At 48.9% G+C, this 26,550-nt stretch overlaps 1 protein-coding gene across 4 annotated transcripts in view; it reads right to left on the bottom strand.

The window, feature by feature from the left end:
• Positions 1 to 10,093: 10,093 nt before the first annotated feature.
• Positions 10,094 to 26,550, bottom strand: part of FUBP3 (far upstream element binding protein 3) — a 39,091-nt gene continuing 22,634 nt past the window's right edge. For 3 of the 4 annotated variants that reach the window (XM_030461242.1, XM_030461243.1, XM_030461244.1), the window contains 10 exons: positions 26,188 to 26,292; positions 25,709 to 25,811; positions 24,945 to 25,045; positions 23,652 to 23,793; positions 18,891 to 19,051; positions 17,957 to 18,030; positions 17,386 to 17,462; positions 13,468 to 13,539; positions 12,670 to 12,797; positions 10,094 to 11,607 (listed from right to left, as the gene is read on the bottom strand). In XM_030461242.1, coding sequence (XP_030317102.1) covers positions 11,599 to 11,607; positions 12,670 to 12,797; positions 13,468 to 13,539; positions 17,386 to 17,462; positions 17,957 to 18,030; positions 18,891 to 19,051; positions 23,652 to 23,793; positions 24,945 to 25,045; positions 25,709 to 25,811; positions 26,188 to 26,292 — 972 coding nt within the window. In that variant the 3' untranslated portion in view covers positions 10,094 to 11,598. The remainder of the gene's footprint in view (positions 11,608 to 12,669; positions 12,798 to 13,467; positions 13,540 to 17,385; positions 17,463 to 17,956; positions 18,031 to 18,890; positions 19,052 to 23,651; positions 23,794 to 24,944; positions 25,046 to 25,708; positions 25,812 to 26,187; positions 26,293 to 26,550) is intronic. The other variant, XM_030461245.1, reaches the window with a different exon arrangement.

Genomic DNA, 26,550 nt, shown 5'->3' with positions numbered 1-26,550 from the left:
TTCCCTCCGCTTTCTTCCCTCCTTCCCTCCCCTCCCCGGGGGTGGGGTGGCTGGAGGGAGGGACACGGCGAGCACACACACGCACATATACATATACATACAAACATACACACACACACATACGGGCTCAGCCCGTCGCAACCTCCTGCCCAAGGAAACCCAAACCCGGACTCGGGCACCTGCCCCCAGCCAGCAGCCGGGTAGGGCGAAAAAAACCCAAAAAACCCAACAAAATGGCCTCACCTGTGCCCTGGGAAAGGGGAGCATCCTCAGGGACAGTTCCGCCCGGCCCGAGCCCCTATCGGGCTCCTATACTCGTTTTGGGGGCAAAATTCGGCTCTTTGGGACCGCTGAGAACCACAACGAAATCGACGGTACCGAAGCTGCCAGCCCACCCTTCTTGGCCGCTTTTGGCTCCTCCGACTTCGGGGGAACGGGTCGGGGTCTCCCAGTGGGTGCAAAGCCAGGAGGGCTCCCCGCATCCCCGATCAGGAGAGTGGGTACCGGCGACCCCAGGGAAGCACCCGGAGGAGTCAGCTCTGCTCCTCTAAACCCCAGGAAGGGTTCCCCGGAACAAAACAGGGGAGTGCGAGCCCCCCCACGGCTGGTCCCCAACTTGCACCCAGGGCCAGGCTCTCCCGACTGCATCCCCCAGCCCGGCCGCTCCCCAAACCCGCTGAGTTTCCCAGGGGAAGGTGGGAAGGGCTGTGCCCACGAGTGGAAGGGACCAGAGTGGATCCCCCACCTCCCCACAATGGCAACCGCGTCCCTCCAAGGCCGGACCCCCACCCGGAGGAGAGGCTGCAGCATCTTCGGCGTTACTTCACCGCAGCATCCCTATCTCCCCACCCAAAAATATTTCCGGGCCAGCCAGGGTGCCCACACCATTTCCCACTCCCCTGGATGGTGGGGTAGGCACCGTGGTTGCCCGCGGAATATTTTCGCTTTGCCCCTGGTGCCACCGCTGTCCCCCGCCAGCGGGGTCCCCACAAACCCAGCGCTCCCCTCCCTCAGGGCCCGCAGCTTTGCCCGCTCAGCAAAGGGTTAATCCTCCCTGGATTTAAACCCAATCCCGCTGTGTCGGAGCTTAGAGCCCTCTCCTTCGCCTTGTTCTTTTGATTTTCATGGGGACGAGGGGCTGGGAAGGGCTGGGGGAAGAAGGATGGGCCCCCAAATTCCTCCAGCACTCAGAAGCCGCTCCAGGTCCCCCCCACCACTTCCCCCCCCCTCCGGGACAGCCCCAGAGAAGGATCCTGGCAATTCCAAATCCCCCCACCCCAGCCGACCCTATTTTATAGGGCGAGGCTGATCTTGGCAGAGCTGCCCCTGCGAAAGCGCTGTTAGAGCCCAGGTGCAATTATTTCTATTAACCCAATCAAGAAAAGCACAAATGTCAGGAATCAACCCAAACCGGTGGTTACTGAGGGGGTTTGCCCGGTGAGAAGCAGCGCTGCCCTGAAAAGGGGAAGTTAATAACCTGTCAGGGTTTGGTTTGGCTTTTCATAGGCGGAAAAATAAGTTTATTTGCTTTTCTGGACTTTGGCTCTAGGAGCCGTCAGCCGATGGGGCTTGTGACTAAATCTGCTAAATGTAAAGCATCAGGTGGAAAAGCTTTCCCAACACACGTCTTCCTCCGGCTGCCGAGACGAGCGAGCCCCTCCGAGTGCTTTATCTTTATTTTTAATTCCCCCAGGAAACACATCAACCCTCAAGTTATCCAGGGACGGAAAAAAAAATTAATAAAAAAAATACTTTTAAAAACGTGTGCGACTTCCGTGCGGGCTGCGGGGAGCTCGGGGGGGGGGGCTGGGAGAGGAGTTTTGGAAAAAGGTGGGAAAAAAAAAATCCTTCAATTTTCTGTGTGGTTTTAAATATCCCCAGCTATTTCCCAAAGCTCCTTCCCGGTGCTAGGAAGGTGCTTTGGTGTGCGTATATGTGTGTGTGTCCCTTCGTTTCTTTTTTTTTTTTTTTTTTTTAATATCGCAGCTATCCCTCCTTTTTAACATTTAGGAGGAAACAAGTTTAATATTCATGGCTGTTAATAGAGAAGGGCCATTATCGCCGCCCCATTGTTCTGAGCCCCGAACAATGCTGCTTGTATTTTCATGTGTATATTCCCAAAGTTCCTTCTGAGCGTTTAGTGAGCACTTTAATATTCATGGGTGTTAATAGAGAAGCCCTCAGTATATTGGCATATTGTTGGGAGGTGTACATATTGGTCTGACTTTGAATAGCCACAGTCCTCTTTTCTTTTGCTCTGTTTTGCAGGGTTGATGGGCCAGGAGTAAATGGGCATTTTTCCCCCCCGTCTCCCCCTTACAGAGAGAACATCTTTATTCCAGTCTCAGACTTTCTGGTTTCCCATTCAGGACCCTCAGAAATAATGTCAGGCAGAAGAAAAGTGGAGCAAATCAATCTTTCATGGTCTTTTTGAGACCAATTTGACATCCATGGACTCTTCTTTTCTTTCACAGCCTACAAGGGGATGGTCAGGATCTGGACAAGGTTGGGGTCTGATGAGGGGAGACATGGGATCATAATGCAGCAAAGAGAGAAAAGAAAAGCAAAACAAGAAAAGATTGCAGGGATGGGGTGATGGAGGAAAAATGAGGGTGAATGACAGTGCAAGAAAGGAGATTAGAGCCCAGCAGCTGCTTTTTGGGGGGCGGGGGGGGGGGGGGGGAGCTCTCTCCCCTCTTCCAGCCCTTCGCATGAATAGGATTTGAACAGAGCGGAGATTGATTTATAGTTATTGCAGTTGAACATTTATTGCTCTTAAAGAGTGGCGGGGAGAAAAGAGAGAAAAGCGGCTTGAAAAGCTCCTTTCTGTATTAAAGAGGTATCAAATGAAGACTGCTGAGATAATATACAGTGGCCAATGGGAATTTGATTTGCTTTAAAATTTAACTCTTGTGGGGCCGCCGCCGGACGCGCCGGGGATGGAGCCGGACGGGCGCTGCCTCCGCGGGCGCGTAAGGGCGCGGAGCCGCCGCTGCTCTGGGCAGCTCGTGTTGGTTTCTCCAACCCTGCGAACTGCCCGGCTTTCCTGCAAAAATCTCCGAGCAGTTCTTGTGCGCGGCGAGAGGACGGCTGCAGCCTCGAAATTATTCTTATTTCTTCGTTATTAGGATCGTGGGGTTTTGTTTGTTTGTTTGTTCTGTAAGCGGGGTGAGGACAAACGGGATGCGGAGCTACGAAATACCCAGGTGCAGGGAAAAGCTCTTTTCGGAGCTGAGTTTTCCTGCCCTAAAACCGGAGGTTTCTCCTCCCCGGCATCAGAAACGCGATCGCAGCCGATTCCCCCCGGGCGCAGAAAGGAGCCCATTGTTCAGCGGGGAGAAATACATTTTTAGCCGTGATTGAAAGCTCCCCTCTCGTTTGAACTCGAGAAGAAAAGTCCCTGGCAGGGAAGAGCATCCCCCTCCCTCTGCCCCAACATCTGTTTGGAGCAATCCAGGCTCTAGGGCAGAGCTGGGCTCTGCCCCCTCAGCAAAGTCATTAAAAAGATATTAGTTGAGCTGAGAAAAGTCCAGCGCAGCCCCTCATCGGGGTTGGGGTGGTGGTGGGGGTGGTGTGTATCACTAAAGACAATTTTGGATTTGCCAGAGCTAATACCAGGCGAAGGCACCCACGGGGTCCAGGTTCTAAAGCTCCCCGATCCCCGATGCCCCGCAGTGCCCTGCCCGCTGCCCGGCACCTGGTGCCCGGAGCCGGCGCGGGGCGGACCGAGCGACCCCATCACCTACTCCGTGTGCCCTGCGGAGCGCCGGGGGGAGGAACGGCGGCGGGAGCCGAGGCCGTCAGGTGCTTTGGCCGCATCCCCTGCACCTCCACGGGCTACGAACGCCCCGGGAACCGGACGGAAAGGGAAGCAGGAGAGATCGCTGCACCCCTGCGAGTGCCGGGGGAGCCGGGGCAGTGGGGATCACTGCACCCCTCCGGCTGCCGAAGGAGCCAGGCGCCTCCGAAGTTGCTAAATGTGTCATTTATTAAAGCATTCAGGGGGCTTTTCTTTGGCGTTTGCTTGCAAACTCACAAAGGCCGAGCTGCTGTTTGGGGGTCTTTTCTGATGGAAAAAGGGCTCGGAGACCCCCGGCACAAAAGAAATCCTGGCAGTGCTTTCAATGGCCAGGACTCAATGAGGGGGACCCTGTGCGCAGCGGGCGGGGGCGAGGGGCCGCCCGGTGCTGCCTGAAAGGCAGGCCTGAATGTAATGGGGAGATCTGCGTTTATTTGTTGGGATCACATTTAATTAGCTTAGTACAACCCTTGAAAGACAAAGGGACCTCAATCTGGATCCAATCTGAAGCTCGTTTGGAGAGCGAGGGCTCCTGGAAAAGTCAAAAGAGAGAAAGGAGAAAGAAAAGGGAGGCTGGGAGAGAAAGGGGCTGGGGGCCCAGCCAGGTGACTGGCACGCGTGAAACAAGGGGGCCTTTTGGGCACAAGGCAGGGCTCAAAAGGGAGGGAGGAAAATAGCCTCTTCCTCAGGTTTTACCTACTTAAAGCCCCTGAAGGGGACGGAGCTGAAAAGCTTCAATAGGGTCTAAGGAGGCTGCAAAGCAAACAGCGGGGCTGGAGAGGGGGCTCGGGTCCTGCCGCCCAGCAGTTGGCAGCACTCGGTTATGGGAATGTTCCCAAATGTTACCTGAGCCCGGGAACGCTCCCAGCGCCGGCTGCCTCCGAGCAGGAGGCGTGGGGGGACGAGGTGATGCTTGCGGAAAAGCCCGGGGGTCCAGGGGGCTGCCTGTCCCCCGCCCCAGCTCAGGCCTCGCCACAGGGCGAGACCCCCACCCCTCTTCCCCCCATCTGCCGCACCCCTGCCCCACAGCACGGAGGGTTTCCCCAGGTGACAATGGGGACACAGCTGGCATGGGGCACCGAGCAGGGGTCCCCTTGGGTGCACCCCTTGCTCTGAGGCGATCCCCAGAGTCCCCCGACACAGGGCACAGTGTGGGGGGGATGCGCTGCCACCTCCCCAGGGGCAAAAAGAGGGACAGTGTCTGTCCCCAAGGTGCCACATCCACGGGATGGAGCCGAATGGGGTTCCTCCTCCTAACAGAACATTGCACAGCTGTCCCTGGGAGCAGGAGCAGTAGGGAGGGTTTGGGGTGCCCCTGAGCGGTGCCAGCCCCTCAGCAGGAGGGGTTGGTGCAGTGAAGCTCTGACCCTCCCAGCGAGGGCTCCGGCACAGAGCTGCAGCCCCTCCGAACCAGGCCGGCTGATTGCACTGTTTAGAAAAGGAGCTTTAGGGCATTATTTGCCTCCATTTCACTCTGCGGGAGACCGCGGAGCCGAGCAGAGATGCTGAGTGCTCTCCCCTCCGCTCTCGCTCGTTTTCTTGCCTTTTTTTCTTTTTCCCCCCTTCCTTTTTAAATTTTTTTTTAGTAGTAGTATTTCCCGCATTATTTTGGCGAGGGGGTCAAGGCAAACAAAAGCAAACAGGAGAGGGGAAAAAAACCCCCAAACCAACTAAACACCTTCCTAGCTGTGTCCGAATGTTTCACCGGGCTGAGGCAGCCTCGGAACAAAACGTGATCGTGGCAAATGGCACCGGCAGCTCCTCGGCTGCCTCCCTTGCACTGTGGCTCGGCCAGCTGGGCCAGTAGCCCTTGGCATCTGGATGCCAGAGCCCCCAGCAGCATCAGCACCCCCCTGGCAGCCGCAGCACCCCGGGGCCCTGGCTGAGCTGCTGGGAAAAACGGAGTGGAAAAAAACCCTCACAGTGGATTTTCTGCCCACGGCCAAATGTGTTGGTTGGGGGTGAAGGAGGCTTTGGGGGGGGGTGGGTTTAGCTCCTCAAAAAGAGATGCTCCCAGGGGTCCTGGTGAGGCCAGGCTGTGGGGCCAGGCACAGCTCCAGATTGCTTGCCCTCAGCCCCATGGTCAGGCTGGATGGCAAATGTTCTCCCTGGCATTAGAGGGTCCTCTAAAGGGAGTGAGGTGGGATTCAGATGGCAGAGACAGGAAAATCTCTGCACCTTTTCTTACCACTCTGCCAGTGTCTTGGGCCTGGAGCAGTTGCACCCCACCACCATCTCTCCTCTGTCCCCCCACCACTGAGATCCACACTGGAGACTGCACGGAGACACCAGCTTGGAGAAGGCCAGTGCCCAGGGCAGGGCGAGTTGCCCGAGGGGAAATGGGGCACCTGGGAGCCCCACTGCTCCCTCCCACCCCTCTCTTTGCTCCCACTGCGATGGGAGGATTGCAGGAGCTGGCCTCAGGACAGATCCAGATCCGAGCATCCAGCTACAGCATCCCTGGCTCATGTCTGGGCAGTGTCCCCAGGGCCAGGGGACAAGGGGAGTGAGGACCCCAGGTCCTCTGGAGGAGGAGGGGTGCAGGGATGGGTGCTGGGAACGGGGCTGCCCCACAGGCAGGTGACCCCAGCCCTAGGGATGTGTAGTGGGGAGACGATCCCACCCCTCGCTGTTCCTGCCCTTTTTTCGGCCCTATTCTCTCCAAAACAAACAGAGCAGCGGCCTCTGCCTCCCCGTGCACCGGTTCCATGGCAGCAAAGTTTAATATTCCCCGGTGAATGGCCCAAACACGGAGCCCTCACCGGGGCAGGGCAGAGCCCGGGGGCGGCTCGCACAGAGGGAGGGACTCGCTAATCCCCCGGGCCCGCGGCACCTGCACCCCGGCCCGGCCGGGATTAAAGAGGAGCCAGCCGGCCCCTGAGAAGATCAGAGGCTTCTTTAGAGTGGCCTTGAAATAGGATTTCCTCAAGTGATAAGGGGCAAGAGAATATATATTGGAGGGGGAGGTGGGGGGCTGTTGGTACCTGCCCCCACCTCAACCCCAGAGATGCTCTTCTGGGTCGCCTGCCTTGAACCCGGTGCCCCAGGCCTGGAGGGAGGTGGCAGGGGGAACCTGGGCACCCACAGCCCTGTCTGTCTTGTCCCAGGGGTGGCTGCTCCCTTGTCACCAGCCCCTTCCATCCCCAGCACCCACTGAGGTGTCACCAAGATGAGGATAGGAGCCCCGAGCCCACTGCCCTTGGCTCCTCTGGCCAACGGACCAGGGAGCTGTGGCTGTTTCTGCTCATCATCACATCACCTAACTCTGGTTTCTGCTGATTTCCAGCATGAAAAGTTGTGGAAAATTCCCTTTCTGTCTTTTCCAGGCTTAAAAAAGGCAGAGAAATGCCTCATCTGCTTCAGGCACCCGGCACCACTGATACTCACAGCAAAGCCAGGGAAAAAAAAACCCAAACCCTCCAGACCAGCCAAATGAAAGCTAAACAGCTGCTGACGTGGAATAAAACACTCGTGTGCTGCTTGGCAGCATACAACAAAACCTCTGTCTGCAGAGGAACAACCTGACACCACGAGATCCCAGTTCCTCACCCCACATCACAGCCCCCCCACGAGTCAGACAAACCAAGAGGGGCTGCAGAAGAAGCAGGGGCACAGGTGGGACCTCAGCATCATCCACATCATGGCAAAAACCTCCACGTTAATTACCACAAACTCCCCCTCTGACCACACCACCCCATCTCCCACCCAGCTTACTGTAAATACATTGTTGTTCCAATGCAATTAAATATTTAATACTTGGAGAAGAAGAAAAAAAAAAGTCCCATGTCTGCTTGTCTCTTTCAATAACGATTTTGATTTAACTCACAAAGTCCATAATGTACTTCATTCTGAAACAGTGGACAATTAAATCAAGTATTTTAGACTGATTTTAGACCTTAAAAGTCTCCTCTTTCCTTCTAAAATAGCCTTTGCCTGGTCAGGCAGACCTGAGACAGAGCACAGGAGAGCATCATCAGGGTGATTGTGAGCCCAGAGAAATGCTTCAGTGATGTGGTTTTTTTCAGGCTGCTGCTCAGAAATGGTTTGCAGAAGGACTGCAGTAAGTTTCTACTTACCACTAAAATCTCTGCTCCCAAAGAGCCAGGCAGGTCCTGGGCAGTCCCAGGACATGAAGCTGGGATGCTGGTGCCACCCCAAATGTGCTGCTGGATGTGGATCCTGTGGAGGATTCATACGGGGGAGAGAGAAACCATCGTGTGCCTGAGCCCTGAGGACAGGGATTGTGCTTGAAGGAAAAAAACCACCATGATTTGTAGAAAACAGGAAAGAGCAGGAGCCAAGCAGCCAGGGCTGGGGATGTCCCCCCACAGCACTCACCTGGGATGGCCTCGAATTCCTCTTCCTCCATCCCCAGACGTTGGGCTCCTGGGTTGGATGTTTCCCTGTGGGAGGTCCCCAGCCAGCCCAGGACTAACACCCAGGCACAGCCTCGTGTTGGGAGCTGCTCCCTTGAGAGGAGGAAAAGTTTGGGATGAAGCTGTGCTGTCCCCACCACTGCTCATGGACCCCACAGCTCCAAACCTGTCCCACATGTTGGTTCCTGCCTTTGGGACCTGTCCTGCTCCCTGCCACATCCATTTTCTGTCTGAGGAGCAGACAAACCCTCCCTGCCCCAAAAACCTTGTGGTTTAATCCACTTGGTTTGGGGATTAAACTCATCCAGAGCTGAGCAGGAGACTCAGCTCCTCTCGTGGAGGCCACAAACTTGGTTTGAAGGCATCACAGCAACACCTGAACCAGGAGACCCAAAGAGCTCCCTACAACCTCAGGGTGGGGTGAACAGGCAGACCCTGGGGTGGGATTGACCATCACATCATCCCTCAGATCCAGGATCTGAGCTGGAATGGGGTTTGGAAGAAGCCAGAGATCACCAACTCCTCCAGAGGTTCCAAGGTATTTGTTCACCTCCTATCCTGGCCCCTCTCCAACCCCTGGTGGACTCACAACAGAAAGCAGTGGAATGGTTGCAGCCCCTCAGGCAGCAGTAATGGGAAAACTGCTGAACTTGGGAACATTTCAAGCACTTCAGCCTTCCAGGGCACCAGACTGCTGCTGAAAACCCAGCTTTGCAGGCACCATCTTAATGACAGGCCAAATTTCAAAGGCTTGCAAACTATTTCTTCTGCTGCCCCACCCCCTCAATAAAAGGTTGCATCAGAAAAGAGATATTTCCATAATTTATAGTATGGGTATTTCACTGGGGAGACTCACTAATCTGTACTTACAGATACATTTAAGAAAATGCATCCTCCCACCATCCCGGGCCATTTACGACTATTGGCACAATCTGTAATACTCAGTCTTCAATTAAGGGACACCTTAGGGTTCATTATCACACAATTGCTCCCTGTGAACCATGCCAAATGCTGTTTTGGCACAGAGCTTGGAAGATGAATTAGAAGGAAGTCTTCTCGGTAATGCCCGCTCCCAATTCCCATCAGCAGCCTTTATGCCCTCCTCTAGCCATTTTTTTCTTTTTTCCCCCCCTCTCCCCTCTTTCCAAGTGGCTTTTACTATCCCATCTTTCAATGTCTCTCTTGATTCTCTGGAGGTATATTTAGAGATGCTACATCTCTTTTTCTTCCGGCTCTCAACATCCCCTCCCACTCCCTGCCCTGCAGATGGGATCTTCTTCCCTTCCTCCCTCCCTCCCTCCCTCCCTCTTCCCTGCAAACCTCTCCAGCCAGCTGGGGAGAGGTGGACGGAGCTATTTTAGGTTGGAGGAGCACAAAACTCAACATTTTACAAAAAAAAGAGCAGCTAGAAAGGGCTGGGCATCACCAAACTTGGTCTGGCTGTGACTTAAAAGGAAGTCCAAGGGATGAGGATGACCAGAGCTCTGTCCCCCTGCACCCTTCTCCCCCTCCCAGGGCCAGGGAGAGCAAATCCTGGATGGATTTATCAGCAAATAAAATGTTGTGGAAGAGCAACAAGCTCAGGGTATTAAAACTGGGGGACCTCCACCTCACCTCCTCAAGCAGCAGTCAAACAAATCCCTGTGGCTGGAGATCCACATCCCTCTGGGCTTCCAGGAAACTTCCTCAGAACAGCTCCTGCTGGAGCTGCAATCACAGCCCCCCAGTGTGGAAATCCTCTGCCACGAGATGCTCTGATGTGCCACGAGTGGAGCTGCACCAGAATTGAAGCTTAAAGGTTGGGAGAAATGCTCATCCCCAACTCCTGGGGGGACACGGTGTGAGCAGGGATGGGAGAGGAGCCCACGGGGGCTGCAGGTGGTGGAGTGGGAGGAAACGGAGCAAACCAGACTGGAAATACTTCACCCACAAGACACCTTGTGGGAATTTTATTATATAGAGTGTAAAATGCAACTGTCAGTCAAATAAAAAGAACACTTTGTTTGTTTTAAACACCATGCTCAACATTATCCAATCGAGTTCGTATATTTTTTTTTTTTTTATAGTTAGACATTTCAAGCATAAGGAAAAAAAAAAAAATAAGGAAAGAACCCAAGAACAGTAACTTCAGTACATTTCAAAACGGAATGTCCTGCAGGGCAATTAAAAATGCAAGAAAAAATAGCTTCAATTCCGTTTTTTCCTTTAAAAATACACTGTTATCTGTACAAGAAACACTACAGTAAACATTGGAAATCATATTATCCCTTTTATTAAATCAAAATTATTTAGCATACTGTGGTTAATACTAGATTCATTTATTTCTCTAGGTAATTTGACAAATATTAGATAAGAAAATATTTAAAAGAAATGAAAAAGCAAAAAACACCTTGGAATTAAAAAATAGTTACTACCTTTTATATGGTTTTTATGTTCCACAGTGTTTGTTAAAGGTACTAATAGCAGATTCATTTTAATATTAAAAATAACAGTATTTATATTTCTGAGAGCATAGAAGAAAGTTTTTTCTTTTTTTTTTTTTTTTTTTTGCTTTGTCTTTTTTTTTTTTTTTTTTTAAACAAGCTTGGAGGTCTTAGATACATAAATGCAACTAGGAATGGAGACATGAAAAATGTATTGCTAAAAAAATTAACACGTTTTTATATTACCCCTTTAGACTCTAGAAATTATACAAACCCTACAAAATGCCCCCCCACCCATAACTTGTCTGACAGCAAAACAGAAACTGTCTCAATACAGAATTCACATAATTAATTACAATACATAGTTCAGTTTTTAAAAAATGCAATAAAATCAAAGACAGCCAAGGTACAAGAAATTAGAAGTAAAACATTTAATGAATTTACATATTTAAGAATATTTAAATACTGTTTAAAATTTTTTTTTTTTTTTCTTTTTAGGATTTGTTACATACCACCTAAGACTTCCAAGCCACTCTTTCTGTTGCAACAGATCGAAAATTAAAAGGAAAAAAAAAAACAAAACCCCCACACAAAAAACCCACATGTTGAAATGTCACAGCTCTGGGGTGCATTTTGGTGCCTGCAAATTCTCTGGCTTCTCTCCAAAAAGAATCCCGGAGTTTGGTTTTTTTTTTTTTTTTTAATTTTTTTTTTTTTGCTATTTTTTTTCTTTTGCTTTTTCTTTTTTTTTCTTTTTTTTTTTTTACAAATTTGGAAACAAAATTACCAGCACGTCCATAAGTTTAGTACGTTACTAATTGTTCCTGATTCTTAGAAAAGTTCAGTATAGATTATCCTACAACTAGTGTTCAAACAAACAAACAGAAAAGTCTTCATCAAAAGGTTGCAAATCTAGAAACCTCTGTTACAAAAAGGTTTGCTGCCACAATGATTCCAAGGGAGGACAAAAAAAAAAAAAAATTGCCACGAGGACCTTGTTCTACTGCTCCTAAAATGAAAGAGAATGAAGGAAAAAATAAGAGAAGTTACTCAGCAGCAGTAAATTCTTCAAGCCCTCCTCCCCTGACACAGACGGATCCCCGATTCCCCGTTCCTGCCAAGCAGGACAGACCCCAAACGATGCTCCTGGGGAGCTCTAAAGCCTGCTCTGCCTCAGCTCACTGCCAGGAGTTTGTGCCTCTTACCAAACAAGATCTCTCTTCTCTAGAGGGCCAGACTTTGAGAGAGGAATGAAGAGAAACTCCCTTTTATCCCTCCTTTCAGGTCACACTTGGCCAGCGCCTGCGGCAAGCGGCGGTTCCCGGAGAGCGCGGAGGCTGCGAAGGACGGGGCTCCCCCGAGCAGCCTAAGGCCACTCCAGCTTCTCCCAGGAATCAAGAGCAAAAACATGATTCCCTGGGGAATCTGATCCCGCTAAGGTGTGCTCTGCATAGATTTTTTTCTTTTTTTTGCCAAAAATATTCCAGACGTTCAGCGTCACAAATCTGGCGCTCAGGAAAGCCCTGCGGGTACGAGGACGAATCCCTCCAGCCTCTGGTGCTCTGAGGGACAGGTGAGGCACAATTTGACATGGCTGCAGGTTAATCCAGATTATTTTTCAACAGTTTTCTGCTCCCTTTCAGGACAGGGGTGCACAGCTCCTATCCTAACACAAAGCTTCCATGAGAAAAGGCAAAGCCTGCACACACGGTCTCAGACTGCGTGTCCCAGCGCTGGGCTACCTCCCCAGCCTGGCTCCAGCATTCCTTTTACTTTATTCACCAAAGCCACAAAACTGCCTGGGAATTACAAGGAAAGGCCACCAGAAAAAAAAATAAATAACCTCTCAATCCTCTCCCTCAAAAAATCACTCACCCTATTGAGAGAAATAATATTGAAACAACAGGACAGGGAGCAGGGAGCGATCTCTCGCTTCTGTGGTCACATCCTCACAAAAATGTCTCTGCTTTGCCACATGAACCCAAAGCAGAGTCCCCACACCAGGGTGAAGCCAAGGCACCCAATTTTCCAAGGGAAAGAGCAGTGAGGTTCAGGGAACACAGATACAAACCTGGCTGTGGGCCTGAGCCTGCCCTAGTGTCTGCCCGTAGTAGGCAGCCTGCTGTCTGTAATACTCTGCCCAAGCCATCGTGTAGTCGGGCTGGGAACTTGCCTGAGAAGCAGCACTGGCAGCATGACCTGGAGGAAAAAAAGGGAGAAAAGGGAGAAATGAGCAAATCAGTAATCTAAACCCAGGCTTAGGATCTCCTTTTGTGAAGCTTAAAGAGGAGACAGCCCCCATCCAACAGCTGCAGAGATCTGAAAGAGCGGCACCGGGTTTGGCTGCCACAGGACAGGCTTGGAGCTGGCTTGCAAGTGACAGACCTACAGCAGGATGAAAAAGAGACTGTTCCCATGGCTGCAGGGACATTGCACCCTTCAGCCTCAGCCCCAAGGCTCCAGCAGCACAGTGACAAATGCAAATCCTGATGTTGGCATCCTGTGCTTCTTTATGGAGTGGAGAAGCCAGGCCCGTGCTGTCCCACACGTGCAGCACTCCCCTGCCCTCTCATCAGTCCAGGCTGAGAGGTTTGTGCTGGCACCAGTTCTTGCTGTGCACTCTCTCTAACCCCTGGACAGGCACTGGGGCTGTGGTTGAGTGGGAGAAGCTCTCCCAAGGCACGACAGCAGACAGCACAACCCAGAGCTTTCAGTTTTTCACACACACCAACACCAGAGGAGAGGACCAAAGGGCTTTTGTAGAGGGAGTGGAAGCTAATGATGGCAGGGGCTGGAGATGTAAGTCCCCAGATTAGAGTTAACTCTGTAACAAGAGCTGATTCATCTCCAAGAGCCCTGTTTCACTCACTCTGTTTTTTGAAATACTCCTCCCATGCTTTGCTGTAATCAGGATGGCTGTTCTGCTGCTGGCTCTGTTGGCCTGTGCAAAGATGACAACAAGGGGCACGTCAATATGGAACGGGTGACAATTTCCAGCCAGTCACCATCTACCCTAGACAGGCCCTGGATCTACCTCAGTTGCCCAGACTTCAGATTTCACCTTTTTACAGTGTGGGGAAAAGCTCCAGTGCCTGATCCCATCTCACCTGCTAAAGGGCACTAAGCCCCATCTCTCCCCTGCTGGGACTGCTTCAAGACAAAGCTCCTGGGCTGGGAGCTGCTCAGTTTGCAGATGAAGCATCCCAGGAGGTCAGGCTACTCCTACCTAGCACAGGGCTGGAGGGTTCAAAGCCCTGACAGAACTAAGACCTGTCACCTTGACTTCCAGCCACGAAGCTGCCAAGGAAAGAGTCATGTTATGTGTCACCTCACTTGGTTTGCAGGGTTCTGCATCCTTCACCTTCTCCCTCACCAGCAGAGCAGGTCTGAAGGAGCCCTGCTGGGCAGTCTCTCTGTACAGCAAGCCCACACACAAGCCTGCAGCAACCCACCGGCCCCAGCACAACTCCAAGCAGCAAAACTGCAGCCTCAGGGCTGAAGGAACCCATGATCTGGGCACCAAGTCCAAGCCAGCTCCACCTACACCATCCAGAGAGGCATCCACACCCCTCTCCTACACTGCACTGAGAAAAACAGTGCCAACACTTGGACTGAGAGCACTCACAGACCCCAAAGCCTTGGTCTTCACCTGGCACACAACCCCTGTCTTTGAAGCACTGAGACACCTTCAATCCAGCACATGAAGGTGAGTCCAGACAGCTGGGTGCAGGGGTGGGATGCCCACTGCTCCCTTAAAGCAAAGAACCCTCAAGCCAGACATGCAGAAAAGGTAAAAAAAGGAAAGCCCTGAACAGAAAACACAGCAATTAATAAACTGCAGAGAGAGGCAGGCACAGAGAGAGCCTGAGTGCTGAGCACAGACAGGGACAGCAGGCAAGGACAGGGAGATGCTGAAGGAGAGCCCTTCCCAACCCCTGCCCCACCACGCTGGCTGGAGGGGGCTTTGAAGTGGGGGGAAGGGGGAAAATAATACACTGCAAGTGTGAAGTGGGTGGAGGGAACAGGGCAGCAGTGTCCTGTCCAGGGGCATAAAAGAGGGTTAAAAGACTTGACCAACGCTACAAGTCAGGACCTTTTCTGGCAGAGGTCAAGGCTGCCTCAACTGTCCACCTGCTAATGCCAACAAAGGACCTCCTTCAATGCCTTTTCTTCCAGGAGAATTACAGTCGGCAGCAGGCTGAAAGGACACGCAGCTAACTGTGTTTCACAGCAAAATGTTTCCCCAGCCAGTTAATTTATTTAAGATGGGGGAAGTCATTAAAATCTCAATACATGTGTAGGGGGTGGGGGTCTGCCCCTCCTCCCACAAGGAGGGCACTCTGGAGCCTGTCCCTGGGAAGGCAGCTTGGGGGACACCGCCGCGGCTCTCCGACAGCCACCAAATGGGCTGCAGCACCCAGGAAAAGGGACCTTTCACAAGGCTGTTTCCAAAATAAAGTGCAAAAGCACCAGTATTTACCTGGTTTCTTATATTAATCCTCCCAGGCTTTGAACTCCACCTGGCCTGACTGTGATCTGCAGCAGGAAAAAGGGGGGAAGGCTGCTCAAAGCACAGCGTTATCTTGTCTGTCCTCTCTCCTTATCAAAGCTGTGTGCCTGGCTATGAAGAGGAACACCAAGGATCCTAAACTAGAGAGCCAACATTTTCCATCAGGATCACCAGCAGAAATAAACCAGCTGTCCCCAGACTGTGGCCTTGTGGTACTAAACCCATAGAGGGGAAGGATAATGGCAAGGGAGGATGCTTCACTGTCAGTACTCAGGGGATGTGAAAGGTCTGTGCATCTTACACCAAGCTGCAAAGCCAGGAGGTGTCAGCTGCAGACACAACTGTATGTTAGGAGAGGGTTCAAATAACAATTTTTCCTGTAAAACAAGCCAGTGGGAAAATACTCTTCTTTGGGACCATACCATTTTAACCCTGCACAAAAAAAAAAAATTCCTTTCATGCCCCCCACTGCATTTCGCTCTCCTGAAAACACAACTTTTGACCTTCTGTAAGTCCCAAGGGCTCAAAGGAAAAGTCACAATTTTTTAAAACTGTAATTGCTGAGGAGCAGGACTCTTCCAGAGGCATTTTTTTGAGTTTAATACACAATTCCTATGCCAAGTTCCTATGTCCAACTTCAGCACACATTTTAGAAGTCCACTAAATTAACAACACAGCATTGAGGATTTCCAAATGTCACAGTATCAGACATTAAAATTTGTGTTACAGGGGATCACAAAGATCCAAGAGGTCCAAAGGAGAGCAACCAGGCTGGTGAAGGGACTCGAGCATAGACCCTACGAGGAGAGGCTGAGAGAACTGGGGTTGTTCAGCCTAAAGAAGAGGCGGCTCAGGGGAGACCTCATCGCTCTCTACAACTACCTGAAAGGAGGGTGTAGCCAGGTGGGGGTTGGGCTCTTTTACCAAACGACTTTCAACAAGACAAGAGGGCATGGACTTAAGTTGTGCCAGGGGAAGTTTAGGTTAGATATTAGAAAGAATTTCTTTACGGAAAGAGTGATCCGTCATTGGAATGGGCTGCCCACTGAAGTAGTGGATTCTCCGTCCCTGGAGATATTTAAAAAGAGACTGGATGTGGCACTCAGTGCCATGGTCTAGCAACCGCAACAGTGGTTCAAGGGTTGGACTCGATGATCTCTGAGGTCCCTTCCAACCCAGCCAATTCTATGATTCTATGATTCTATGAAATGCAATTGCAGGCACTGCTCCTCCAACATTTCCCCTACTTCAGGCACCCACAGGAGTGGGACTTTATATTGGAGTTAAATAATCTACTTCATTGCTAAAGCAGCCTCAGTACTGAGAAGCATTTGCTATTAAACCCCTTTAAAATTATACCCCCAAATACACACACACACTTTTTGGTGCTCAGCTTTAGTTTTCCCAAGACCAGGCCATTAAAAAACCCTCTTATTTCCTGAAAAAAATGTAACTGAAAAGTGTCTGTTGGATATTCCTGCCATCACATGAGCTCTGAGATTACCAAGCAGACTTTTTTTGCCCTGTTTAGGGCAAACCACTAAGGCTGGTGAGGACACAGCTGCCCCTGTCACCACTGGCATTTGCTACTGCAATTATTCCCCAAAGGGGGACAGCCCTTTCCAACCTGCTGAATTTTGACTAAACAGGGTTTAGGAAGAAAAGACACCTTGAACCTTAAAGAATAGCACTCAGCCTGACTTGGTGCTGGAGGCTTGAACTGGAAAGCCCAGCAGCAGTGATGATCTGGATCAGTTTTTGAACTCATGCTCCTCATTTTCAGCACCTTCTTTCCCTTTCTTCCCATCAGACTGGGAGATGAGCAGTGAGAAGAGGTCATAAGGAACATTACAAGAAAATAAGCAAGAACTGATATAAGCAAGAACAAAGAGATGGGAGGGCTCTCCACCAGAGAGGGTGTGTCTGGCAGAGGGAAGTGAGGTTGGGAAGTGCTCACCTGGAGACTCCTGGCAGAAGAGAAGCCACTGTAAGAATATTTTTTTTGGGGAGCAACAGACAGCAAGGACCACATTCTTACACCAAGGGAGCAGAAACAGGCAGTAAAGTACACCAAAAGCATTACAGTTTTCAATAGACTTCAGCTTATTTTGACCTCAAACATCATTACCACACCTCCACACACCTCTTCTGCTCGAGGAAGTCATTTTGCTGTTGTCATCCAAGCAGCCTCATGGATGAACCTGTGCTTTGCAGGCACAAAGCAGCAATTGCCAAGGGAACAAGAGCCCTTCTGCAGCCCAGGTCCTAAACACTTACTTGGGACTTGCTGTCCAGGTTGCTGCCACGTCTGGTAGGTACTGCCCCAACCCTGCGTCATGAAGGCCTGAGGACCACTGCAGAGGACAAAAAGACATGCTGAGGGAGGCAATAAAACCCTTGCCAGGCCATACACCTGATACTGCCTAGAGAAACTGTTACTTAAGAGTCAGAAATTGCTGAGCAAACAGGTTAGCAAAGGGACAGAAGGATGCCCTAAGTAGGAGTGACTGCCAACTGTCTCGATACTGGTCTGTTCAGGAAGCTGAGATGAAGACCCCTCAGACAGAGCAGCACTTTCTGTGCTCTGAGCAGCTGAGGCTTCTTTCCATGCTCTCACTGCACTAAAAGCAGGAATATTGGAGATGTTAGTACCTACCTGGTTTATAATTTAATAGCTAAAATTCTTCCTGCAGTCAAACTTAGAGGTTTCATCTCCCCTGCCTCTGAACGTTTCATCTTTAAAAGGCTCCACTTATGCTTCACTCCTTCTGGGCCTTCCACCCTTTTCCCAAAGCTTTTATAGCTCCCAGCCATCCCAGCCCATCCCTGATGAGATGGAGACACTTACTTTTGATGAGGTGTTGCAGGTGCTTGGCTGAATGGGCTTTGACCAAATCCTCCAGGTCCACCCATGCTGGTACCCTGTCACAGAATCCACAAATATTTAATGGCAGCTCTAAGCACAGGGTGGAGACAGCTACTACCAGGAGTAAGAAAGGAGAGAAGGCAGCCTGGGACATGTTCCACTAAACCCCAGCACCTGAAAGAAGTGACTGATTCTCCAAGGATGAAGTTCTCAGGACTGTCACCACACTGAAGGAGCCCAGCATCAAAAGCAACTCTGGTCACCCCCAAAGGGACTGATGGGACTACAACACAGCTGGAAGTTTTCCTTTGAATAGCTTGGATCCTGAGGTTGGTATCAAGCCTTCTCTTCTCAGGCAGTTCAGCACAAAGGTTGCTTTACCACACAGCAGTTCAGTATTTGCTGGACTTTCTTTTACCCAAGTCTCCCCTTTCAGTAGGGCTTCAGCCTGACATTATTAAGCTTCAATACCACAGCACTGCATTAAGTAGGAGATAAAAGTCATCCTGGATTTACTGGAGCAAGGTGTTGAGTGTTACTTTCAGGATGATGATGCCAGGGTTGTGTCATTCTCAGGCAGTGACACTATTGTCTTCCCTTCACACAAAAAAAATCTCCTTTGACAGCCTTCTCACACTTTATTATTGCTGTTTTTCCCTCTCATATAGCTGCACACTACCCTTGATTATGTCAGCCAACAGTCAGATCTTTCTGAGACCACAGCAAAAATTAGTCCAATGGATTCTGGAGGGCCATCAAAGTTCAAGACAGCAGCTAACAGGCAAATGGTTTTGAAGCTAAATAAAGTAAGGGTTTATATTCTGTGCCATCCTCTAAGTCCAGGCCTACAGGTTCCTAAGAGTGAAAACAACACATCAGAAAGAGAGAGAGCAAGATTAACAGAGATGGAACTTACACCAACTTTCTCATCTATGAGATGTCTAGCAAGTTCAATTTGCTGGGGAACTCCTCTGATTGTGAATATTCGTACTCCAGGGTCTGTGTTTGGAGGTGGGTTTCTCTGGAGCTCCACATGGGCTCCTGACTGCTGATTTATGCTCTTGATGTTCTCCCCACCTGAAAAAAACAAAAACCAAGACATAAAGAAGGGATATCCAGCATCTCTTTCCATAAAAGCATGTCAAAGTCAGGTTCTGTTATGGAATATGGTTTTCAACCACCTTCTTCATGCCTCAGGCAGGATGGGGATGGCAATAGCGTAACTGAGCTCATGGTGCTTCTTTCAGCCCCCTCATAAGCATGACCCAACACTGTGAGCTATTACAAAGCTTTCTGGGGTCATGGGTGATGCTGTTTTAAGGATACACACAGTCCCCCTGGCTCCCAACAAAATGCAGCATGATCAAGGCACACTTGGACAAAACAGATGCAAGACTGCTGACTGAGCTCTGGTGGTTTCAAATCCTCAACAACCAAGTCACCTGCAGCTCAAACCTCCTTTTACTTCCTTCCATCAGGCTTTTTTTCCCCACCACTACACATTTCATCCCACAAAAACCCACCAGCCACATACCTTGTACCTTCAAAACACAGCCCAAGCTCTCTGACAACCACGTGTGCTGCTCAACAGCTCCTTCCCCTTCAAGAAACCTCTGCTTCCTGCCCTGCCCACTCACACCAGTGTCCCAGCCCTCCACACAACTGCAGCAGCACAGAATTCCAGGCAGTTTTCTGCTATTCCAGAGTTAGCTGTGAATGCAGTGAACACCACATCTGGCTAGTTTTCCATCTGGACTAGAGCATAGGAGAGCTTGGAGCAGGATGCATCAGGGCCAGCCAAAGCAGATCTGATTTCCTGCAGACCTGCAAGGTCCTGGTCTCTTAATGAAATTTGCTTAACAAAAGCCCCAGCCAATGTTACAATGGTTCAATTCTTCTTTTGGAAACCTCACACAACTTACAGACCAGCTCCACTCAACTGGAGAAATTAAAGGGTGCAGGGAAAGGAAGGGGTTTTAGAGCTTTTAAATAACAAAACAAAAATCACCAGCCAAAAGGACACAGAGCAAGCAGGAAAGAGAGCAAAGGAAACCAGAGATTTTTGTTTGGTTTTAATTAAAGAGTATCCAAAAATAATCTCCTCAATTTCACTTACATTTCCATCTCTATACATGCAGCACAACTTCAGAACAAACTGTGGATGTTGCAGACACTTGTTCATTTCATTGTAATGGGCTCGTGACCTTTTTAACATTTTAAAGCCTTCTTGGGGAAGGGAGGAGGAAAAGTTGCCAAAGGGCAATTAACTCTTTCTAAATGAATTTTTGAAGATGCATTTAACAATAGATAATCGTGTCACATCCCTGGGCAGACAACAGGGATTGTACTGTGCAGCCAAAAGCCAAGCCACTTATTTTCAGTCAAGCATGGGAAAGCAGTAACATGAAGTTTCAAAAAGAAGAAGAGTTTTTTTGGTTTGTTTTTTTTTTAATGTAATGCTTTTGTCTGGTGCAGACTTGTCTGAAGCTATGTTTCTTAAATATTGAGGTAAGATCTGTATGAACAGCCACTTCACCAGCTTCACAAAAACCTAGGAACTTTCCAGCCAAGACACTTTGGATCATGAAGGAGTGGGAGAAATTCTCCACTGGGTGGACAGAGGCATAACCCCAGGTTGCTACTTGCACAGCAGACCTAGGTTTCTCCTTCCAAAAGGGGATCAAAAGTTGGAAGCAGCCTCATCAAACTAGAAGTGTGAAGAATATAGATTTAAAATAATTCCCCCATTTAGCTTTCAGCACTTAGTTGGTAGCTGATGGGGCTGTTTCCACATCATCTCTCTCCTAGACAATATTTATTGCAGGATCAAGCCAGTTGGCCCTCCAGGTTTGGTCAGAGGCTTCAAGTTTCCACTCCTGTACCAGCACTTTGAGCCTTTCTCCTCCTTATCCTCTAGCTGGTACAGCCCAAAGTGCTCCCTCCCATCCAAACTCTCCCAATTCTGCCTCCAGAGCAGGCAGTTCCCCCAGGGTGCTGCCTGGTGCTGGAAGGAGTTCATCTTCCCCCATAATGAGGTGACCTGCTTGGCACATGGTGGCTGTCTATAGACTCATTCAGCAGCCCAGCTCCATTCTTCTACCTGATGGGGGGCAGAAGTGATCCAAGAGTGGCCCCCCAGCTGGACGTGAAATCGTAAAGCAATTAATCAAAGCTGCTAAAAGGCAGAGCTGACAAGAGCCAGGCTGGCCACGTTATCTGTCAATATTGCTGTATTTATCATGGAAATCCAGTGGGGGCCCAGCCAGGCTGTGGTTTGTTTCCAAGCACCACCAAACAGAGAAAGCACTTGACATGTGTATGGTGCTGGTCTCCACCCTTCCTCCAGTCTTGCAGAAAAGAAAAGCTGCACCTACCCACCCTCTAGAGGGAAAAAACCAACACAGGATTTGCAGGGAGCAGAGAACTTTTTACCAGCTTGTGCTGCCAAGCTGAGAAGTGATGCCCAGGAGAAAAGAGCCCTATACCTTTTCTCACATATGCTGCAGAAATCGAGGTGAGAAATTTCCTCATTTCCTTCTTTTTTACCTTCTCAAATGGTGACACAGCACAGCACCAGTTACCTGGCCACATCACAGACATGACACCCCAGGGAGCACCAAGGTACCCAGGGTGGTAGCCTCAGAGAGGAAGCTCTGTGTGCCCAGATTTTACAGAGAACACCAACAGCCAAGTCTTGTATGATGGGGAGGAAAAAAAAACAAAAAAAGGGGACTGGAAAATGCACAAAAAATAAAAAGGGGGAGCAAAGGTTTTACAATTCATCACTGTTAAAAAAATTCCCCACTAACATCCTGACCCACAGGCAGAGAAAATAAAAATTGGGTGTCTTGCATCAAAATACAAGGAGTGTAGCAGTTCCTCCACCCTGAAGCAGGCCCCAAAAGGCAACACTACAGCCATCACTCACTTGACAAAAATGAAGGCTGCAATAGACTAAGAGCACAGGCACTGTAAGAACACCGATTACAAGGGGGTATTACAAAGCTACAAGCACTCAAATCACCATACAACTAGTAATTAGTCACTCCAGAAAGCTTCTGATCTGGCCGGGTAAGAATCCTTCTTTTGCTGTTGTGGAAACAAAGGTAAAAGGCTCCCCCTCACTCCCACAGAGAGCCTGTGCCAGGCTTTGCACTTGACTGCTAGGACATCCAACTCTGCTACCTGCATTTATCTTTTCAGCACTCAGAGCTCTGCAGTCACAAATGCTCCACTTCAGTGCACTGCTGAACAACAAGTGACCTTTTCTGATCCTTTATTAAGGCTGACTAATGGATACAGCAATAAACTTTCACTGTAATTTGATTTTTCCATACATAGAACTCTCACTTGTGGGCTTAAAATTTGCTTTGCTTCATTTTTTTTTTTTTTCCCCCCAACTGGACTTTTCAGTGAGATCAAGTACAATCACTCTGCAATTTCTGCATGATGGGGAGGAGCAGGTGTTTTTTTCATCTTGAAAAAAGTTTTCAGGTTTTGTGAACAGGTTTATGGCAAAGAACAGCAGCTGAAAACGATAGCAGATACACAACAGACTTTCCAGTGTCCATACCTGTGTTTCTTGCAATCCAACAAAGCAGGAGCTTAGGGTGCTACAGGGGCCAGAGATGTGGAAGGGAAGAAGTGAGGTGCAGCAGGGCATATGTGTCACCACAAGCTCAGTCCTGCCTGGCAGGATGGCAGGAAACTCAATGCCACTGAACCATGGCACAATGCCCTCAAGTCTGCTGCAGCTCCTCTGCTCCTGCTCTATTCACCTCACCAGTGCTGAGACTAAAAGCCAACTGTGATTACTTAAATACTAGTTAAGGCACATGTCACTCTTTCTGAAATAAGCAGATAGATAAATTAAATCCAGCTCCTTTGATATGTCAGTATTAACTCAGAAGGATGGCAACCATTGGGAGCGACTGAGCTCTTCTATTCCTGGCTCCAAGTGCTGCCAGTACCTGCTGTGCAGCTTATGTTCTGTGTCAAACTGAGACTGCTGCTGATGCTCAGCTTTCAGAACTCTCCTGGAGTTGTACTGGTTCTTGAGAGCATCACCAGGTGACCCCTTTGTCCATCTCTTTTCCATGGAGGGATTCAAGGCAGTCACGGGGCCTCTATGGCAGGGAACATCTGAGCAAGATGAGGAGCACAGCCTGTGCTGTGACACAAACTCAGGTACAAACCCTGCTGCTTCACTGGATTCAACAGACACTTCACTTTCATAGCTGGAAGCAGCTTCTGTTATTACCACATTCAGAGACCTTCCATTTTATCACATGGCACTCACAGAAATCCAACCCGATGAAATGACTGCTCTGCTTGTCCCTGATAAACTGTCCTTAGAATGAATTCTCTATAAAAAGAATCCACAAATGAACCTGCCTTTTCTCAGCCAGCTGCTTGTTATAACAAGCTTACTTGACAGCTCTGCATGAAGAGCCTCTCTTACATATTGTGAACAAGGGCCTGGAGAGTACAATTATGAGTGAGAGCACCACAAAGAAACAACCACAAATGCTTACAGCTTATTCCTATGCTGCATTCACCAGCCACTAAATACCTGCAATTACAGAAAACTCCAAAGCCTCACTGTCAGGCAGCAAGAACACAACCATCCTGAGAGAGAAAGATTTCAAGCTTGAGCATTTAGAGACAGCAGACCCACCTTTGCCTATAACAAGACCACACTTGTCAGCTGGCACCGTGTAGGTTATCTCCTGCATGCCTCCAGGGGTTCCAACACTCCAGTCCCCACGGCCACGACCTCTTCCTCTGGTGACAGCCAAACCTCCAAAGCCATCTCGTTCCTTGGAAGGCAAAAGAATTGGCATCAATGGGTATTTTTGCTGGCCCCTTGCATGTTAAAAATCAAATAAAGCAAGGTAAGGTAAACTGCATCGTAATCGATGGCACTGAATTAAGATATTCTTGGACTTTAGTTTCACATTCAAGATTTTGAAGCACTTTAAAGAAATGCCAAGTAATGTAGGTTATGGTTAACATCCTGACTCAGGAAGATATTTATAGTTTTTAAATGCATGCCTTTACATCTGCTGAAATAAACCTATAAACAAGCATCAACTACTAAAGGACTTTCAGTCTGTGATAAGGACTTTTCCTCAGAGCAACCAACAGATCTTGGCACTGACACACACAAAAGTTTCTTCCAAACCCTTTCAAGTGTCATTCTTTAAAGAACTGCTGGAATTACTCAGCTGAAATGCACACCTTCCAAAACTTCCAAAGGAAGCTTCCAAGTTCAAAAACACTTAGAGGACGTAACTATTTTGGGAAACTGATTTCTCCAAAAGCAAAAGCCATGGGCAGTCAGAGACCTTGAGATTTAAGTAGATTATTTTAAAAATTCTGAAATCAAGCATTCAAACCAGATCTCTGGACAAGAAGAGATATCATGACCTACTCTTAATGGAGAAATCATGCTCAGGTACCCTGTCTGGAATGGTCTAATACCTTTACTTCTCATAATACAATAATAAAAGGGAATATACAAGCTCCTTCATGAGTCTGCCCTAAAACTTCACCCATCTTTGTAGTACTTGTTATGTTGGTGTCTTTCTTAAGAGTGCAGTGACCACATCTGTGAGCACTCATTGCCTTCCCCTGCCTCCCACAGCCACCAGACCAGAGGACTGGAGGCAGAAGAGGAGGCAGCATTAAGCACTGCTAATGCTCTGCTGCCTGAGTGTTGAGCCTCCAGGCACTTTCTCACAGTCCTGCTGGACTCCATTCCATCAGGTCACCATTTCACAATAAAAAAAGCACAAATTAGAAAAACACAAACCCAGCAGTTCTGTCCTGGGCAGCACCATGCATGGCCTACCAGAGGGAAAATTTAATGCTGTTGTTCTTCAGGTGGTAGCATCCATCCATCCAGCTGCTTGTATGCAAACTACATTCCTAGAAAAGCACTTTCCTCCCAAAAGCCTCCAGAACTCACCTGTGCTGTCAGAATGAGCTCACTGATGATGTGTGCTGCATGTTGACACCTATCAGGAAGCCCCATGACCTGTGCCACTCGTTCAGAACTAATCCCATCATCTGTGAAGAGAGGTGGCAAAGAGGAAATTAAAAGGAGAAAACATCCACCCAACAGCCAACAAAAGCTTTCTTCCAGCACCATCACTGCTAGCAGCATTTTCTCATAACACCACAAGAACTACCTCTTCATCTTCAGTCCCTCTTCTATAGACTGAAGGAAGACAAAACCCAAACCACGTTGTAGAAGAAATAACACTCAAAAGGCAACACTGTCAAATGCCAAAGAGTCATGAAAGAGACTGATGTAACTTTAAGAGGACAAAGGCAGCTTTGATAGGTGATCAGACAGCCAAGGACCCAGAGAAAGTTACTTAGAATTAATCAACTCCTGATCCCCAAAGGCTTTAATGTCCTGAAGGAGAATTCTTTAACAGGAAAGAAATGGGTTTTTTGTTACTGTTATTTCTTATCCATGTAATTACCATTCAAGACATGACTGTTGTGACATCTAATGTTGGCAAATGGGGCATATATAATCTTACTCTCTGAAAAACAAAGTTGGCAAGGAAGCAGCACATCATACTTAAACAGGTTGCAGAAAGAGACACAATGCACCTTTACATTAGGAAAGCTCAGCTGCTGTGACCTCAGAGCAGATTCACTTCAGCAATCCCAAACTGGAACTCTGAGCAGAAAGTAGCAGCTCTCCATCCTCACACAAACCTGGTTTAAATTGAATCCTAACTCCAGCATCATTCTGAATCTTTTTGATCATTTCTCCATTTCTTCCTATCACAATTCCAACAGCAAACCTGGGCACAGAGACCTGATGGGAAAGGCAAAGCAGTATGAAAGCTCAGAGAACTAGACTGAATTCCTCTGATTTTACAAGGAGATGCTCTTAGCTATGAGGACAGGCCATGTTAAGCAGCTCCAGGCTACAGAACCATATCCCTTTAAAAAAAACAACAAAAAACCAAAACCAAACATGTGGCCACAAATTCCTTCCCCACTAAATCAACTCTGTGCTACAAGAATGCAGCACAATTAGGAAACTGCCAGCTGGGAGTCCAGGAGAACTCCTCTTTCTCTGCAGCACAACACGATGCATTTAAAAAGAAGCTTACAGGTTATATATGATGACTTCCACCCACTACCCATCCCCCAGGGAGGTTAGCAGAGTACTTGTGAAGAAAACATACCTCTATGCTGCCTCCTCCCATTCTAGAACTGAAATCATTGCGTACGCCTCGGAAGTCTGCCTGATCTTTCTCTCGGATGATCTCCAGTACCATTTCCCTTGCTTGCTACATGGGGAAAGAAGTTACAGTTAGCTTAAAAGGATTCTGCTTGCCATCTTGGGGTTTGGGCCTCAATGGTGGCTGACAGTCAGGCAAAACGAGAGCTCCACCTCCACAGCATTTCTGATTTAGAATTTCTTTCGCCAAAGTCATCGGAGATCTGTTCTGGATGGCATCTTCCATGTCTGACAAAACCTGCCAAGTGTGCAAGGTGGCAGTTTCTTGTGTGCCATAGCTTCCTTCCATCTTTCAAAAAGGCCCCTT

Source organism: Calypte anna, chromosome 17 (assembly GCF_003957555.1).
Source record: "Calypte anna isolate BGI_N300 chromosome 17, bCalAnn1_v1.p, whole genome shotgun sequence".
Classification (NCBI taxonomy): domain Eukaryota; kingdom Metazoa; phylum Chordata; class Aves; order Apodiformes; family Trochilidae; genus Calypte; species Calypte anna.
The sequence above is the reverse complement of the archived record's forward strand: the minus strand, read 5'-3'. Positions and strand labels throughout refer to the sequence as shown.